The sequence below is a fragment of the Coptis chinensis genome, chromosome 4, assembly GCF_015680905.1.
Source record: "Coptis chinensis isolate HL-2020 chromosome 4, ASM1568090v1, whole genome shotgun sequence".
In the NCBI taxonomy this organism is placed as follows: domain Eukaryota; kingdom Viridiplantae; phylum Streptophyta; class Magnoliopsida; order Ranunculales; family Ranunculaceae; genus Coptis; species Coptis chinensis.
Window position 1 is genome coordinate 44215367 of NC_141459.1, and position 19024 is coordinate 44234390.

General features: G+C 38.7%; 1 protein-coding gene across 1 annotated transcript; it reads right to left on the minus strand.

The window, feature by feature from the left end:
- Positions 1-1062: 1062 nt before the first annotated feature.
- Positions 1063-13616, minus strand: EMB2765 (P-loop containing nucleoside triphosphate hydrolases superfamily protein). Its single transcript, XM_086556888.1, has 14 exons — positions 13183-13616; positions 13020-13109; positions 12465-12527; positions 10760-10846; positions 10507-10659; positions 10214-10374; positions 9137-9371; positions 8943-9053; positions 6594-7652; positions 6245-6508; positions 5372-5557; positions 2465-3619; positions 1871-2227; positions 1063-1778 (listed from the first exon to the last, which is right to left on the minus strand). Exons 1-14 carry the CDS (start codon positions 13573-13575, stop codon positions 1476-1478), a joined length of 4617 nt encoding a protein of 1538 aa, XP_086413014.1. The 5' UTR covers positions 13576-13616; the 3' UTR covers positions 1063-1475.
- Positions 13617-19024: the final 5408 nt, after the last annotated feature.

The following is a 19024-nucleotide window of genomic DNA, read 5'->3' on the forward strand; positions in this document are numbered from 1 at the left end:
ATCCACGTCATTCGAATTTCCAAAGTTCTCGAAACACACCGAAGGATCCTAAATGAAGAACAGTTGTTAATTAATGTTTGGCTATGTACCAAATGTCATGTGTTTTTCTATGTTCAAATCATAAAACAGAACTTCATATCCCAAACGACATGGATACACCGTTTGGACGGAGTCCCAAATGGTGTGACTAAGTCGTTTGGGACTTAGTCCAAACGGTGTGGCCACACCGGTCAAGAGGCCAAAAAACAGAACTTCATATTTTTCAAAGTTCAAATCCCAAACGACATGGCCACACCGCTTGGGACTCAATCCAAACGGTGTGGCCACACCGGTAAGTTTTTTTTTTCAAAGTCCAAATCCCAAACGACATGGCCACATCGTTTGGGACTCAATCCCAACGGTGTGGCCAGACCGTTTGATGTGCAATACGAACGACCTAGCCGAGTCGTAAGCCTTCGAATTTTCCCTATACATCACTGTACACATGAATAATTACTACATGCATAATTACTACATACATAATTACGTTTAATTTAGATTTACCTTATTCTTATTAAATACATCATCATCCATTCTTCTATTTTCTTCACTTGGAACTTGTTATACATTTTCTTCTTGAATGGGGTCATGATGCATTACATTTTCTTCTTCATTTTCATGTTCTAAAATAGGGTTGGACTCTTCCATTAGTGTTTAGTGTTAGTGTTAATTTTCTTTAGAGTTTAAGGTTTTTTGATGGTGGAAGAGAAGAGAATATAAGAGAAGGGCTGAAAAGGTTGCAACAAGTCAAATTCACTTTGATATGAGAGGTGTCCAACACAAAACAACTTTTAGGGCCAATAGCACATTTGTAATGATTGTTTTTTTTTTTGGGTGGGATATGGGGTCCGGCAGTAACAAACACCATAATAAATGGTCACTCTTCTAAGCCTTCGGTTCAAATGTTGGTATGAAAAATTGAAAATCAGGGTTCAAATACAAGAAGAGTTCGAGTGGGGAAAGTCTCGATAGATTCTAGGTATTCCTGTGTGGATCGGATCTTATCAAATGATGATCAAAGCAAGTTACAAGACCCAGTATTAATAAATGACAAACAGTTACAACCTATGAAAAACACAAAAAAATCAAAATTTAGTGTGTTCTCTAGTTCTCTACATATTTAAAACACTCAAATCAGCAAAGTTTTACATACAGTCAAATAGTTAGCAACTCTTTCTATTTTTTAACAAAACCGGTATTCTTCTGCTACAATGAAACCTCTGAAGTAACACAAACACTAACAGGCACCGCAGCTTCTACAGTTAAGTTAAACCCTTTCCAGCTGTCTTAAATTTTACATCTAGCCACCTGCTAGTTTAGGACTGAAAATTAGTAAAATCTCTCGGAAACCAATTTAATGAAGACAGCTTCCACTGTTCGTCCATGTCTGCATAGGAACAAGAGGCCCTGAGCTTTCTGCATACATAACAGCAGATTTACTCCTGCATTTTGTCTTCATCCTCTGGGCCATCTTTGTTCTCCTTATTTGAACTGCCCTGTAATGGTACATCTTCCTCAGCAGTACCTTTAAGGCCATCTTCTTGAGTTTCAACCTCAACAACTCTTTCAGGTATATCCCCATTTGGGACAGTTACAGGAGAGTTCTCAAAAGTGTCTTCTGCATGCTGCGATGATGGGAGACTTTGCTGGTTGTCTACTCCATCAGGTGCATCAAAGTCTGCTGGTACTTGACTTGGATAAGCAGAATATTGATTAAAATGATGGGTCATGGCTGCTGCCTAATAAAGAGAATGAAGATTATCATGGTCAATTCAAGGTTCAGAGAGAGAGAGAGATAGAAAGGCTCAAAATTATGTTGGAGATTGCATACCTGGTATATTTGAAGCCACTTATACCTAACGACCTCAGCCATATCCTCAACCCCACTTACATAGTGGACCTCAGTACCAACGTTGCCAACAGGACGTTCGGTGTAAGGATAAACTTCATCATCAAAGTTTAGAGCAAGTAAATCAGGCCTCTGCAGTAAGAGTTTAAATGTAGGTTGTAGCTCATAGCACTGTTCAAATAGTGAACGCCGACAAAATACATATACCCCTAGTCGAGCTCGAGACATAGCAACAATCAATCTTCTGACATCACGAAGATGACCCACAAAGCGCGAACGAACAAGAGACAGTAAAATGAAGTCATTTTGCTGACCTTGAAATTTGTCTACAGTGGCGACCTGTCGGGAAGAAATATATGGAGTCCTTAATAATTGGAACTAGTCAACAGTAATGGAAGCAAATTAGGAGAAAACAGAACTGAACATATGCTTGTCTTCTTTCTTAGGATATAAAAACTTAAGTGGTTCCTTCCCAACACTATTTCTCACAGTAGGAAGAGGGGAAAGGGAGAAGAGGGAGGGAAGAGTTTTTTGAGCCATTCAAAAGTAAACAGATTTACAAAAACAAAAAATTACCTTGCTGGGTGGACCAATGAATTCATATGGCACACATCTTCGCTTAATGACGTCACGGATAAGAAGCTTCTGGCCATTGTAAGTGGTCAAGATTGAAATCTTACTTGCAGGATAGCCCAGCAAACGCATGTAAATATAGACACTAACAATATATTCTGCCTCTCCTTCATTTTGATAAAACCACGGAGAAGGAGCACTTTCCCCTCTACCACGGTAATCAGGAACATCAACCACCTGATACTCATAGCAGAATCCAGGATTAGCTCTATGGAAGATAGCCTGCTCCCTTACATATGGAAGGTCTCCTAGATCTCTGTATCTCCAGTTGTAAAGCTTCGCTATATCTGGCCTGGCTCTACCCTGGGCATTAAGCTCAATATAAGGGATACCAAGACGAACAAATCTGGTAAATAGACTCTGATCCATATGGCTGTACTTTTGAAAAGCCATGTTCTTCACAACAGGGGGTAACTGGTGGTGGTCACCAATCAATATGCAGCGTTTGAGCCTTGCATAACCATCTTCCTGCCTCTGAAGTAACATAGGAATAAAGGTCTCAATCTCCAAAATCTGAGCACTTTCTTCCATTAGCAAGTTGTCATACTTAAACCCTAATTGAAGGAAATCCTTTCTTTTGAGAGCAGCATGAGTACAGGTCATTGCCACAATCTTTGCCTGCTTGGTCATAAGATAATTTGCTCTATCAGCAGTAGTTTTCAGCAATTCAAATGCTCTACACTCTTCCAGCTCTTGAAACATTGTTTTAAGGTGACTAAAGCACCCTTTGGCTGCTCGCATGTCTCTCTCGAAGGACTGGCTTGTGAAAACTGGTTGAGGGGTGTTATAAAAGAACTCAGTGAAGGGAAACCGATCTTTAACAAATGACGGTTTATCTTGATTCTGAGAGCAAGCAGCAAGAAACTGCTCCCAGCGAGAGTACACATGCAGCAACCAAAAGTATCCAGCAGTTTCACAAGTGTAGCCTACATCTTCTGGTAATTGGAGCGATCTTGCAAGCCTCTCAACTTCCTGAAGCAGCTCTAACCGCCGCACAAGCATAGCGTTTACACGGCCTTGGCGACTGAAATCAAGGTCAGTTGCTAGTTCTTGCTCCCCTTGACCAAGACGAAGAAGGTAGCGAGCAGGAACATCCCTCTGAAACAAATACCAATTATAGTAATTAGAAAGTTATTGACATCAAGAAAGTTTCTACTAAAAAATTAAAAATTCATCTCAACAGCCAAGATTTTGTTAGATAACGCAAAGACTTTGCTTTAGAGATTGTGCTACTAAAAGAAAGACTTTAAGGCACTCAGGTGAATTATACAGATGAAGTTGTTACAGCTAAGGTTCAAGATGACACAAATACAGGGTAAATAGTCTTTTAAAAAACTTTGTTTCCAGCAGGTAAGTAAATATCTTTATACTTACCTTGAATAAGAAAATAGTAATTAGAAAGTGTTAAAAGCTTGTAATATAAGACCCTTCCAAGGCTCTTGGAGTGATATGCAAGACTTGGGGGAAGTTGTTCTTCTCTTCATTCAATGAACCTTGGAATTTTCCAGAGAATGTAACCTTGGTGGGGATATTGTCATTGAGGACCTTGCACCAAAAGCTAAATGGATTGCAGAGCACCTTCCGAAGGTAATAGAATGTGGTTTATGGAATGAGCGCAATCGGAGAGTGTTTGGAAACAAGGAGAAAGAATCTCATAAGATCATGGTGGACATCAAGGAGCTTCTATATGACTAGTCAAGGGGCGTCAATCTCTTTACGGAACTTAGATATCAAGATTACATGTGTAATTGGGATACTCTAGTCTTGTAAGATAATTTAATTGAGGTGTCCAGTGGGGATTGTAATTAGTTATCGTTAGCATCTTGCTAAGGTTTAGCTACAATGTAACACTATTTGGTATGAATTTATAACTTCTATTGATCCAAAAAAAAGACAACACCTATGTGTACACTAATAAATAGACATTCCTCCAGCAATCAATATCAAGTCAGGTAATCCTTATAATAATCACTCACTATCCATAGATTTCAACTTCCAAAATGTAACACATTTATGTATCCAGGCAAAGAAAACTACGTAAAAGACTATAATACCATTAGAAGACCCAGTTTCATGTGTAACAGGATTACAGCACAAAGCAGATCATGTCGAGACACATCTATATATCATGTCCAAGCATACCATTTACACAACCATGGCGACTAAAACTAAGGTCACTTGCTAGTTCTTGTTCCCCTTGACCAAGACGAAGAACGTAGCAAGCAGGAACCTCACTCCGAAACATGTACCAGGAATGAGGATCTTACTGACATCAAGAAATTATCTATTACAAACCCATCTTCACTGCCAAGATTTTCTCAGTTGAAGCAAATATTTATCTTCAATAAGAAATTAATAATCAAAAAGTGTAAAAACGCTTTTGAAACTTGTAATATCAGAAGTCAGAACCTTGGAGGCTCTTGGAGTGTCATGAAATACTTTATAATGTCCATGTATACATAGATAGATAGATAGATAGATAGATAAATAGGCATTCCTCCAGCAATCAATATCTGCTAGCTAGTGCAAATTCTTTTACTAATCACCCACAATCCCTAGATTTCAATTCTCAATATGCAACACTTTAATGTATTCAGGTAAAGAAGACTACTACCCGAAATTTATCTCTTAGAAATCCCACTTGTTGAAGCTTTTTCAGGGTAGTTTTGGCATCTAAGGAGTGGACTTTTTCTATATACCTTTGTGCCATTAAAACTAAAAATCAAAACGAAAAAATGATTAAGCCTTAAAGGCCCTTGCTGTCATGGGCTGCGCCGGAGGCCAGGGTATGAGGGTACCCACTATACATAACAAAAAGAAAAGAATAGACAAAAAACAGTTGTTTAGTACCTGCATAATCTTCTCAAAAAGATCATTCAAAGCCTGATTTGAGTGAGTAATTATTAATGTTCGCTGGGAAGGACAATTATGATATAGAACGTTCAAGATCTGGACAGCAGTATCAGTCTTTCCTGTACCAGGTGGACCTACAACCATCGTGAGGCCTGGCTGAATACCTGAGATTATTGCTCCAGTCTGGTATGTAGAAAAAACATAAGAGCAAAATCAAGGAAAGTCAAATAGTATATAAAGCATTCGAAAGAATACATCCGATGGTCTAAGCACCAGGTTATATACTTGCATCAAAATAGTACACAACAAGAAAAACAAGGATTACAGCTCATGCAGCTGCACAAGGTCACTGCTCACAAAACCGGATAAAAGAAAGCATTTTGGAGAGATATAGAAAAGATATCTAGCAAAATTTTAAAGAAAGCACAACTCAGATGTTGACATGATCCTTCTTGCCCCCAGGATCGATTTTTGGTAAAACGTTTGCATGTATTCATAGTTATACCATTAGTAGCATTTAAAGATTTCAAATGAGGTAAAGTAGATACAGCAAGTAATGCAACCAACTGTGAGGTTCAGGACTCGGCACTCTATGAACGGATTGTCACAAACTCACATAGGTTTAACTTTCCCTGTTTTCAGTATGGTCTACAGAGTACTGATTCAATGAGAAGAAGAGAAAAGCTTCGAAAGAAAGATGCAATTCAATAACTTGTCATTTACCAAATCAATTTAGAACAACAATGTATACCAGCTACAGAAAACGAACAGACTTAACAAAATTTATATTGCAAAGGCCACAAAGGGTAAGTTAGAGAGTGTAAATGGTACGCCATAAACAGAATAATATCTAAGTTGTGGCCCAATTACCTGCGTAGGTGTAAATCTAACTGAGTTCTGCTTTGGCTGATCTTGGGGATAAGGACCAGGATCTGGAGGAACGTATGCCTCAACAATAAGCCTTTCATGCTCTAAACCTCCATCCACCATATTCACATCATCCATTGTAGCTGAGGCAGACTTCTTATTTCCTGAAAGAGCATGAGTGTTGCCTTTGAGAGTCTTCGGAAACTTTATGCGGAAAGGGGGTCCTGGATGCAAGTTCTCAGTGCCATCTGGACTAAGAAAGCAAACCTGAAATGATTGAAAAATAAGTTGAAATATAGAGTGCAAGAATTGTTATCCACATAATAATTGTGAAAGGTAGAAAAATAAATACCTGATAATCTGGAAAACACTCCTTCAAATGATCGGCATCAAGAAAGGTGTCTTTAAAATCTACTGTCTCCAGAAGATCGGGCATGTTTGTCCATTGTGCAGCAGCAGGATTTCCATACCCCAAAAATATATTGTGCAACCAATCAGGAACAATACAAGATTCATTCATTAGGTCTCTTATGGATTCTAAAATTGCTTTGAAATTGTTTTCTTTTGGTTTCCTTCTCATTAGTATATTGAATGTCCCATAAACATCTTCTGCACCTTTCTCCGCAATGTCGCTGACATCCATGTAGTACTGAGCAGTATCCAGTGCAACAGTTACAGTCCTTAATTCACCTTTAGGAGGTTTCCATTCATCCCGCTTAATTCGTCCAGTGAAATCGTTCATGAGTGTTCCATCCTCATCACGCATATCAATTACTTCACATCCACGTACAAACTTTAACCCAAGTCTTTCCGGTACACTTGACTTTGCACCTTCCTCTGCACTGAGAGGCTCAAATGAGGGATGAATAGAAAGTAAAAATAAGACATCATGCTCTTTGAGAGAATTCCATTCTGATCTCATCTGTGCCTTATAACTTGAAATGCTGAATGTAACCTCCGCTGTAACAGAAGATGGTTTTACTTCTCCGATATTCGGCTGTTTTACCTCGCTAATCCTAAATTCCTTAATTGGCACAGCCATTCTTGACCAACCACGAAAAGCAGTTTCTCCCTCATTATTAATCTGGGCAAGAAGATGTGGTACAGCTTCCTGAATATCCTCACGAATTTCATAAGTTGATTCAAGACGGAATAGGTTGAAGTTTCTTAATAGGTAATCGTGAAGTGTTAAAAACTGAAGATTAAGTTTTGGCAGAGCCAAGCAACCTTCTCCAGAGTAGTTGATACTCGGTACAAGGCTTTCATCCCACATTATCTGTTCGTTTGGGTAGAGTGGAAGAGCATTTATAGCTTCCTTTTGGGACTGACGCTTTTCGAAAAAAGAGACCATGACTTCAATAAGGAAATCAACCCTTTTTGCCCAGGGATCATCATCTGATACTAATTTGAGCTGTAAGGAGAAGTATATTGTTAATTAGTGGATATAAAAGTATAACCTACATGGAAACTTAAACAGTGGTAGTAATATAAATCATGATTATTGTTTCCTTAGAAAAAGTAAAATTACAATACTTAACCAGCTATTCAGAACCCATAAGCAATTGGTATAATCCATCACAACCTTGGTCAACTTCATCACAGTAAAGATTAATATATAGTACATATACACCTGCCTAGTAGTTTTATTAATACGCAGGATTGTGAACATGTGTTGGTCCCTAAATCAATGCATCAAGAGGTGAGAGAAGTTTATGTGTTCACATATAATATATATACACCTGCCTAATAGTTTTATTAATACGCAGATTTGTGAACATGTGTTTTGGGTCCCTAAATCAATGCATCGAGAGGCAAGACAAGCTTATGCGTTCTTGACATTCTGCCTGGTAGAGTCACTCTGAAATACATGAAAAATAAAACAAATAAAGTAAGCATTGTGACAATTTGAGACCTATACAATATGCTAACACACCAATTTAAAAAGAAATATGAGCACAACAGTTACCCATTTGTAGCACTTCGCAAGTTTGGATCCGAGCAGACTTTTAAGTCTTCGCATTCCAGTTACCAGACCCATTTTGAAGTGTGATAGCAAACAGTATAACTTTAAAAGATTTAGCATCATAATTTCGGGGCAAGAATTAACAAAGTACGTAACCAAAACAAAAAATTATTTCCCTTTTCTTTTCCTTTTTTTTTCTTTTTGTGACAAAAGTGGCATATGTCCAAGTAGGACAAGGAAGAATGCACAGGTTCCAAGTTTGCATGAATAACTCAAAAGCAGATGTAGTAGAACGTTAGAAAAAGTCAACATTTAAGCCAGACTTGGCAGAGTGATATAGCTATAAAAGAATTACTGTTTTGAGTGCTCAATGATTATGGCTTGTGGGTGATTTCAAACTTTCAAAGGCATTAAGTTGACAGGTTTCCATTCAGATTGGAATTGGTTCTCGATGGCAGATCTTATTGTTGACTTCCTTTGTATTTCTTCTATCACTGAATTTGTTTATAGCATTGGTTTTCTTCTTCTATTTGATAACACATTTTACTTTGCTGATTAACAAATGAGTAGGTAAGTGAAAAATGTCAGTATGGTTTGGTTCAAATGTAATTTTCCTTGACTACTTCCTAAAAATAGTTAAAAAGGTTTCTGTAAAAGACAACTTCTTCCATTAATGTGTCAGTCTATATCAAAAGCAATATGTATATTAAAAGTGCTCAGTGTAAATATGATACAAACCTTATTGCAGACCAAGTCCTGTAGTTCTTCAGGAGAAAGGGCAGACAACTTCTTTGAGAGATCAGCACGTTTGTGAATCGAACCGATATTTGCTAATGCTAGATCTCGCAACTACAATGATAAATGTGAAAGTAAGGAAATTGAAAGAGTTCTCCAATCTACCCATTTAACAATATGGTTTCTTATGAACATACCTTGGGAATTTTCTTAAATAGTAATAACTGGAAAGCCTGAAGGCGATAATAATGAGTGAGAAGCACATTATCATCACTCAATTGAGTTCCAACATGGTCATCAATCTCAAAACCTTCATAAAACTGTAGCAGGTCTACTAATTGCGCAAAAAGTTTTCCTTTCTCATGATCATAAAGAGCACTTAAATGACACTTAGAAACGACAGCAACATCGGCAACAATTGGCCTAAGAAACCTGCACAGTGATAATAACATCAAAATGTCAGTGATACAATAAATCACGCATAATGGTGTTAATATGTCACTATAACTCTCCCTGTTTTTCACACTGTAAAGGGTATGATTGGATTAATAGCAATAAACAGGCTATCGCGAAGGTCCAAAAAACTGTGCAACTGCTAATGAGATAATTGAAGTTCTTACAATGATAACAAATTCAAGTGCTACACTGCTACTTAGGCCGGACCATAAAACTCTTAACGGGAATTCATGTGAACAACAGGCAAATACGCTACATTGCTACTCAGGCCAGAAGATGAAACTCTAACAATAAAAAAGAAAAGTAGAAAACCAAATTCTGGCATGTGAACTAGTGAGCAAAAAGGTCAATGCCATGGAGCGACAAGTAGATACTAATGATTTGATATGCATGCATACCAAATGTGTTACCAGGATGAGATCATTCCTTCAAATAAGTGTCAGCAAATCAAGGTTTGGTAATACGGGACCAGACAGACAGCTAGATCCATAAGAAACAACTCAGCTGTCACACTCGCATATTTCGTTTTGATAATGATGATTATGCTATCCAATTTCTACCAATATTTAGCAATGTCAATTATGGCACTCAACGTTTTCTGAACTGAATAGGGCGCAAGTCTGGGTCAGTTAAGGAAACCATCTAATATCAAATTTAGAAGTTCAAACTTCGAAGTGATTTACAGTGTTAAAAGAGAAAGAGCACTCTGGAGCATTTCGATAAAAATTATTGAAAACGAAAATTAATGAATTGAAGGAAAGAAGAAGAAGAAACGAAATAGATCATAGGCAACAATAAACAGAAATATAATAGTATACCTTCTGGTTGGGAGTTGACTTAATAAATCAATGAGAAACTCCATAAACCTTTCGCAATACAGGATTGAAGCATCGTTGACTTTCTTAGTTCCATAGGGCTCGTCAAGTTTACCATCTTCATGGTCACTCTGTGTGTGGATGAAAACCTCTGAATCTAGTATCTGGAAACCATAAACAACATGGCGATTAGCTTACAATCTTCTTCTAAAACAAATTAACACACCAAGGTTGAGGTACCTCATAGAGCTATATATATGGACAAAAGATGTGATTTTATGATGTTATAGAGTTACCTCTAAAAATTCTTCAATAAGACTTTTCAAAAATTTCACTTCAAGCATGTTTGAGGGCTCAAAAGGCTCTCCTCGTTTCTTGGCTTCCTTAGCTTCTTTCTTTGTCATATTTTTCCATTTCTTGATAAGATTAGGGTTAAGACACAGCTCCATCTAAAAGTAAAACGTTATAAACAAATAGAGTGTTCAACCAAATACATGGTAATGAGTGGAAAAAGACAACCTACTATATTCTGCAAAGCAACACTCTTACCTGAAACCGACCATATGAAAGGCAATGCCATGACTGCAAACTTACTAACTTTAGAACAGTTCCACTGACTATCTCATCCTCCAAACTCTGTCAACAAGCGTCCAAGTATATAATAGATATTAATATAAAGAAACTATGTATAGTCATCAACGGAAACCTTGTGTATTTAAAAGACTGAAGCCAAACAAACCTCTGAAGTACCAAGCCACTAACAGCCACCACGACAGCATATATACACTAGCAGCTATGATGCACGGATACGGGTATGGGTACCGATACGGCGACACCGGTACAGTGTACGATAAGACTTATTTGAAATATTAGGATGCGGGTACGGCCTAAGGGTATGGCTAATTAATATGAATATTTTAAAATATATGTGTATTCTGAAAATTATGTTAGTAGTTCTTTGAGTAAAGTTAGTCAGGAACATGTGAAAAACTATTATAACACATGTCAAAGTCAATACAGCTTGAAGCCTCAAGAACAATTTACATTTCAATGGAAGAACCTCAATCGGATCAGCGCCGAACAATTTAAGTATCCTAAAAGTATTTCAATGGAGTAGAACTAATGGCATTTTAGGATCAGCATCATAGACTAGCAGTAACCGGTGTTTTGGCATTTTTAGGGATTCCAAAAGTTCGATCGTCAATTATTAGAAGTATCCTAATACTTTTAAATATTCGTCCAATAAAACGCTCCGGTAAAAATACGATATACCATAAACGGGTATAATCTAATATATTTTTTTAAAATTGGCCGATTTTACATTTAAAATTTTGATATATAAGTATATAACGCATTTTACAATTTTATTCATGAAAAAATAATACAAATGTCATTTTATTCGCCAAACCTTATAATTATAATATAGACTAATTTCAAAAATTAAACCAATTAACCCGGCATTCGAAACAAATCAATAATTAGTGAATAATTCACCTTCAGACAATCAATTCAGCACAATTCCGTGCACATGGAGCATTTGTGCTCTCGGTTCAACGGAATTTGGTTTTCATCACTGGTCAATTTCTTTTATATTCTCAAGAGCGTTCAAAAGAACACAATTTTTTTTTATGTCAACAGTCAAAACTCGAAACAGACTTGAGAATCAAAAGTATTGACCTCTTTGAATTTTGAAAATTAAAAGCAACAACTCTCTTTCTCTCTCCACCACATCTACACCAAATCCTATTCAGCATAGCCAATTTGATTTTTGTCTCCTTTCTTCTTTACCCTTTCTCATGTGGTGTGTTTCCACACCACACCAGGATAAAAAATTAATGTGTGGCTCAACAAATCTCCACGCGAATAAGTTGTTCCCAACCTTCAGAAAGAATTCAATAAGCTTCTGGTTTTCACTCAAAACTGCTCTAGTTTGTGGCTATACAAACAACATATACATATAAATAGGAAAGCTAATCTATGCTAGCTCCTAAATCACATTGGAGGAAGGACTGACAATCTTCTTATCAATTAGTTTTAACTAGCTTGTTGATAATATACAGCAAATGATAAATACAATGAATGAAACTACATCCAGGAAGTACACATTATTTCCAGTTTCAGCTTTCTAAAATGAGGGTCAGATTACACTCCAAAAACAAATAGAATACAACCAGGACATCTGGAAAATTTGCAATTAACAACTTGATAGTTGATACAACACACTTAAACATGTTTTGATTAAATACCAGCATACCTGGAAGATATTTATCATGAAGAGCAAGTAATTTGTCTTCTCTGCTATACTTAATGCTCTTCCCTGCAAACACAAACAAACATAACAAGACAATTAGAATGAAAGTTCCAATCCCGAAACTTTATTGGTACGCATTATCCGTAGGAAGTTGTATACGCATTTCTTGGTAGTTATGCCACAAGACAACAGACTCAAACTATCCATGAAACAAAACACAGATGAGGGAAGTATACTGTTCAAAGGACAAACATGAGCGCCTGGTCAAGTTTACGTGAAATAAATTGGGCAAATAAAAGCAAGTGGTTCCAAGAAGATATTTAATTAGATGCATGATTAATGAGACTAACCTCATTCCACAATTAGTACATAACCACTTCTTTTTCTTAAGTTAATTATGATTCTCGGTAATTCAAACTAATCTCGGGAACGACACCTAATCTAGTGCAACATTCAATATTTAGAGTTTCTTTCATTGCAACACATTTACCCAACCTTATTTAAAACCATTAATTAATTCATTAACATAAAAATAACAAGAGTTATTCGAAACCAAACCTCCTTAAGTCGAAGAACCCTCTCTAAGAACCCTCGAAACACATCTTTCCTATCGTAAAAACACATCCACGCCGCCACATTCTCTCGAAACTAGAAAAAAAAAAAATTTCAAAACACAAAATAATCACTCAAAAAAATAAAAAAAATAACCACAGAACAATACCTTTTCATTAATCATAAGAATCATAGACATAACATGTTCAAAACCGGAAGTGTCCTGATGAAAATTGGGCCACAAATAATTCTCCAAATACTGACTAACTTCCAAAATCATAACCCGTTGTAACGGAACAGTCTTCCCAGTTGTAACTAACAATTCGGTTTGGTAAATCTGTTTAACTAGTTCCCCACTAAAGTCCTTAACTTTCCTTTTCACATCACCCCAGTTTTCTTCAGCTATTTTAGTTAATCTATCTCTTTGTATTTCTAGTAAAGTAATTGATGAGGTGGAGGGTATATTTGTCAATTGCTTTTGTTGTTCTGTTTCATTGACCGGATATTCTGCTACTCTATGTCGTTTGAAATCGTATGTTCCTGTTCCGTAAACGGTTGGCATTGTTTTTTTTTTTTTTTTTTTTTTCTGTCGAAGATGATGGAGAGTAATGGGAAGGGAGGTGGGGTTTGAGTAGTCGGGTGGGTCATTGGGCTGGGCCTATTAATTTTCAATTCCAAAACGGAATCTACAATATCACCCTTGAAAAAGCCCACCCATATACATCTTCCAAATCAACACTTGTAATCTTGTGTACTGCTATGCAGTGGGGGCGTGAGTTGAGAGTGGAGAGTGGAGAGGAGAGAGGGGAGAGGGCGTGGAAAGGAAGAAGGACTAAGAGAAGAAATGAGGACAGACAAACATAAACCAACCAAATTACTTTTTGTCCACAGACCCCTCAGCACAGAACGTTCACTTGATTATTCTTGAAATTTGTTTTTGAATCTTCCTAAGTGACTAATTGCAACGGATGATAAAAATAATAATTACAATAGCACTACTGTAAGGGAGTAATATTCTCATTGAGGAATATTAAACACGCATTGAGCATAAGCAGAAATTGTAACAAACTCATATCATCGACCTCCAAGATCGATTCGTAAGCAGCTCGCTTCATGTAGGTGGTATGCTTCAGCTCGCTCTAGAGAACCTCAAGTCGAATAGACAACCTCAGGCATAATGCTTCGAGTGATTACGCCATCCCTTATCCAGATGTAATCATCACGAGCCATACCTGTACTTCCAATCACCGTGATATGAACTACTGCACCTACTCCCAATCATCACACAATTCCTACAAAAACCAACCTAACACTCATTCTCAATCTCCACCCTACATATGTACATGTCAGTACACGTGTCTCGTAGATTTACACCTCCTAATGTCTATAAATACCACTTACATGAACTATGTGAGACCTGATTCTTCTCTCCCCCCATAATCAAGAGAAGATACGTAAGCAATTCGCTCATCAGCAAACTCGGTCTTTCCTAAACCCAATCCCATTCTCCTTCCTCCCTTGTATGTAAAGGAACGCTAAAACGCACCTTTACATTTACGCCGTCTGTGGTCTCAATCTCTTGAGAAACCACTTAACAAATCCTTAAACCAAAAAGAAAAAACACTAAAGCCCACAAAACATGGCAAGCCTCGAAGCTCAAATCCAGAGTTTGGCAGGTCAGTTAGGAACGATGAATGAGCAAATCACCCTACTCAGGCAGGAGAATGTCACTCTCCGCGCGCAAGTAGACACGCAGAATCCACCTGCTACTTTAGTAGAGGACGACATCAACGAGGTTAATCCAACAGATTAACGAATTGTCACAAAGAATCGACCAGAGTGCAGTAAAAAAAGACGCTTCCCAGATCGTTCAAAAGATGTTGAAGACATACTAGGCGTCTCCGTTCACTGCTGAGGTACTTAGTAAAGCTTCTCCTCCAGATTTCATTCAACCTCGTTTTCCAATGTATGATGGTAGCACGTGTCCTGGTCAACACGTGGCTCGCTATATTCAAAGCATGGCACTATATAGTGCACCAGAGTTCGATCACCTTCACTATCGTTTGTTTCCCGCCAGTTTCAAATATGGCGCACTCGATTGGTTTTTTTCACTTGAGCCAAACTCGATAAAGACCTTCGAGCAACTCACCGATTCGTTTGCTAGTTAGTACTAGGGGTGGGAATTTGGCCCTAACGACCCTAACCCGGCCCTGACCGACCCGACCCTAAGCCCTATAAAGCCCTCACAGAGTTTAGGGTCGGGCCGGGCCGGCCCTAATGCCTTCTAGGGCAGGGCTAGGGCTAAGATTCTAAAACATAGGCCCGACCCTAACCAAGCCCTAACCAAGCCCTAACCGGCCCTGTTTCATACTTTCACTATAAATACACATACCATAATTGTCCAACTCTTTGTTAAATATTTTCAATTAAAATAACATTGTCCTTTGTAATTTATCACTTACACCCAAGGGTACTTCCAATAACTTGTCTTATATAACAAAAACTTGTCAACTTAATGTACCATGAAGAACAATGAGCACTAGCCTAATAAAAATAAGACTTTATTCCTTTGATCATCAAGTCAAAGTCCATAACTTATTATTCTCAATTTCTTTTCTCACTTATTTCTTATAAATTATATTTTTATTCACATCCAAGCCAAGTCTAAAACTAAAGATTTCCTTCCACACCATTAAAGCAAAATACAGAGTAGACATTTGTAACATAGAAACCAAAAAACAACCTTTGTCAGAAAAATGACATTTTTAATCTCAAACCTTTCTCCATCACTTGTTCAAAAGCCAATATTTTCATTTCCATATACAAAGCTTGAATCACTTTTAAATTAGAAGAAAGGTAATATTATATTTGTTTGAATCTATTATAGAAATAATTTATGATATTACAAATAGTTTAACAACTTCCATGACCCTTAACCAAAACTATTATGTTTATTCTTTATATCTATTACCTCTTCCTTTAAAATGATAATATAATTATTTGTCTATGTATTTCAATTTAAAATGTAATTTTAGTGAGGTTTGAGTACAAGAAAGAACAAATTCCGAACTCTCGATATACTTCAGTTCATTATATTGTGGATGTGCATTTTAAATTTTTGGACTTATACAAGATTATTACTAGATTGGTTGGACTTTGAGTTTGTAGATTATTGTACATTTTTGTAATATAAATGAGTTTTAAAATTGATGTAGTAAAAAAAAAGAAAATATATAGGCCCGGCCCTAAAGCCTTTAAAGAGGGCTTAGGGTAGGGTAAGGGCTTGAGGTTTAGACTTGTGACCCGGCCCGACCCGGCCCTATGCTGACTTTCGGGCCGACCCGGCCCTAATATTTGAAGGGCTTTAAATGTTTAGGGCCTGGCTAGCCCGACCCGGCCCATTGCCCACCCCTAGTTAGTACGTCCATAACAGGCGTAAAAAAGCTGATCTTGATTCACTGTTCCAGCTTTCACTTGGCGAAGACAAAACAATTCGTGAATTTCTAGGTCGGTTTAAAGCTGAACTACTATGCATGGGAACAGGTCTGAAAGAGTCCTTCGCCACCCTAGCATTCTCCAACGCCTGCCGTGTGCGCAACACGGCACTCACCAGATCGCTGATGAAAGAGCGCCCCGAGACTTTATCAAAGCTATATGCTTGAGTCGACAAGTACATTAAGCTGCAGGAAGGCCTAAAGCGCCAAGGCTTACCAGAAAAAGAAGAGGTCGCAGCAATATCCGACGATCCCCCAACTTCAAAAAAGCGACCCCGACAGCAAGAACGGGAGTCGGAAACAGAATGAACAACGACCGTGAGTTCGCTGTTCTCACACGATCTCCCAGTTACATACTAGAAAAGATCAAGAAAGCTACCTATTACCGACCTATTATACGACAACCAGAAGATCGATCAGGTAGGCCTTATTGTGCCTTTCACCGAGTCAAATGTCACGAGACCGATGCGTGTTGGGGGCTAAAGCATTACCTTCAGGAACTCATCGAAGTATGACATATCAAGCAGTACACCAACATTGCTGATGGCGATCTACTCCATAAGCTCATAGCTCGCAGAGTGCGCAGTCGATATCCACCTTGCCATGATTGTCACAATGTCCAAGCTCGCTCCCGTAGTAGAGGACGACCAAGAGATCGCTCCTGTAGCAGAGGACGACCAAGAGATCGCTCCCGCCACGAGCGTCGTCAGCATTCGTCAGATCGAGACAATGACAGAACCATTCACATGATAACGTTTCCAGATGATTCAGTAACATCGTGCAGAGAGAAAAGACGGCGTGTAGGCGCCCTTTAAGAAGTTTACCATTTTTCTTCCCAGGTCGCACCTACCCCACGCAGTTCCGGTCGCAGTTCAGGTGATATCACTTTTACAGAGGCCGACCTCAACAAGGTTTGCCTCCCACACAATGACGCACTTGTAGTCCACGTCAAAATCAACGACTGGACAGTCAAGCGCATCTTGATAGATCTCGGTAGTTCATGTGACATTCTGTTCTACCATACTATTCAAGAGATGAATTTGCCCAAGTCAGTCTTCATTGACCCCATCGCTCCTCTCTACGGGTTCAATGGCTCCAGAGCTGACCCAATCGGTGACATCATACTCCCAGTTTCGGTGGGATCTAGAGAGGACAAAGTCATCTTCAATATATACGTGCTTCAGCATTCTAGACATCAAGTCGTCCTACAATGTCATTCTAGGACGGCGTTGGATTCATCAAATGCAAGTTATACCGTCAACATTACATCAAGTTCTCCGCTTCCCAGGCCCTAGGGGCATGATGAAGCTTCGAAGCAATTAGCTCGAGGCTTATCATTGTAACCAAATCATCTCAGCGAATAAGACCGCCGACCTACCTATCAACATAAGGACCGAGCCCACCAGCTATACAATGGCCAAAGACTTGGTCGCTGAGGTCAGAGCCAAAACACCAACACAGAACGCTGGGGGCTCCAGCAAGAAGGTCTATTCATCTGTTCTGACCCCAGAAGTCACTCAAGCCGTTGTTGATCCACCAGTTAGGACCTCAGAGGTCACTCCAGTAGTTGTTGTTCCACCAATCAAAACCCTCGAGGTCGCTCCGTCATTTGTTACTCCGCTCGTCAAAACTCCAGAGGTCGCACCATCATGTGTCACACAACCAGCACCGATTCCAGAGGTCACTCCAACCCCTGTTGTCGTCGCCACAGAGGTCGCTCCAATCCCAGCTGTCAAATACACCGTCCCTCAGAACAGCAAAGCGTCGCCAGAAATCAATCCCTTGGAAGACGTATCATCGTCAAAGGCAACATCTCAACCTGCAAACAGAGAGCGAGTGAACCTAGGAATAGAAGATGACCCTAAGTTTGTATACGTAGGGGCTAACTTAGACCCTACACTCAAGGCTCAACTTGTAAACTTTTTAGCAATGAATAAAAATATTTTCGCTTAGTCGTATATCGATGTACCGGGTATAGATCCTAATGTTACATGTCATAGACTAAATGTAATTCCTAATGCTAGGCCAGTTCATCAACGACCTAGAAGGTTATCTCTGAGATTTCAAAAAGTAATCAATGATGAGGTCGACAAACTCATGCAAGTCGGTTTCATCAGAAAGGTTGATTACCCAGACTGGATCGCTAACATAGTAGTAGTTCCAAAAAAGAATGACATATTTCGTCTTTGCGTTGATTTTACCAATGTTAACCAAGAAACACCTAAGAATAACTTCCCTTTGCCTAGAATTGACCGACTTGTGGACCAGACCTGTGGCTAGGGGTGGGCAATGGGCCGGGTCGAGCTAGCCCGGCCCTAAACATTTAAAGCCCTTCAGATATTAGGGCCGGGTCGGCCCGGCCCTAAAGTCAAAGATAGACCGGTCGGGCCGGGTCACAAGTCTAAATCTCAAGCCCTGACCCTGACCCTAGCCCTCCTTAAGGGCTTTAGGGTCGGGCTTTAGGGCGGGCCTATATATTTTCTTTTTTTTTACTACATCAGTTTTAAAACTCATTTA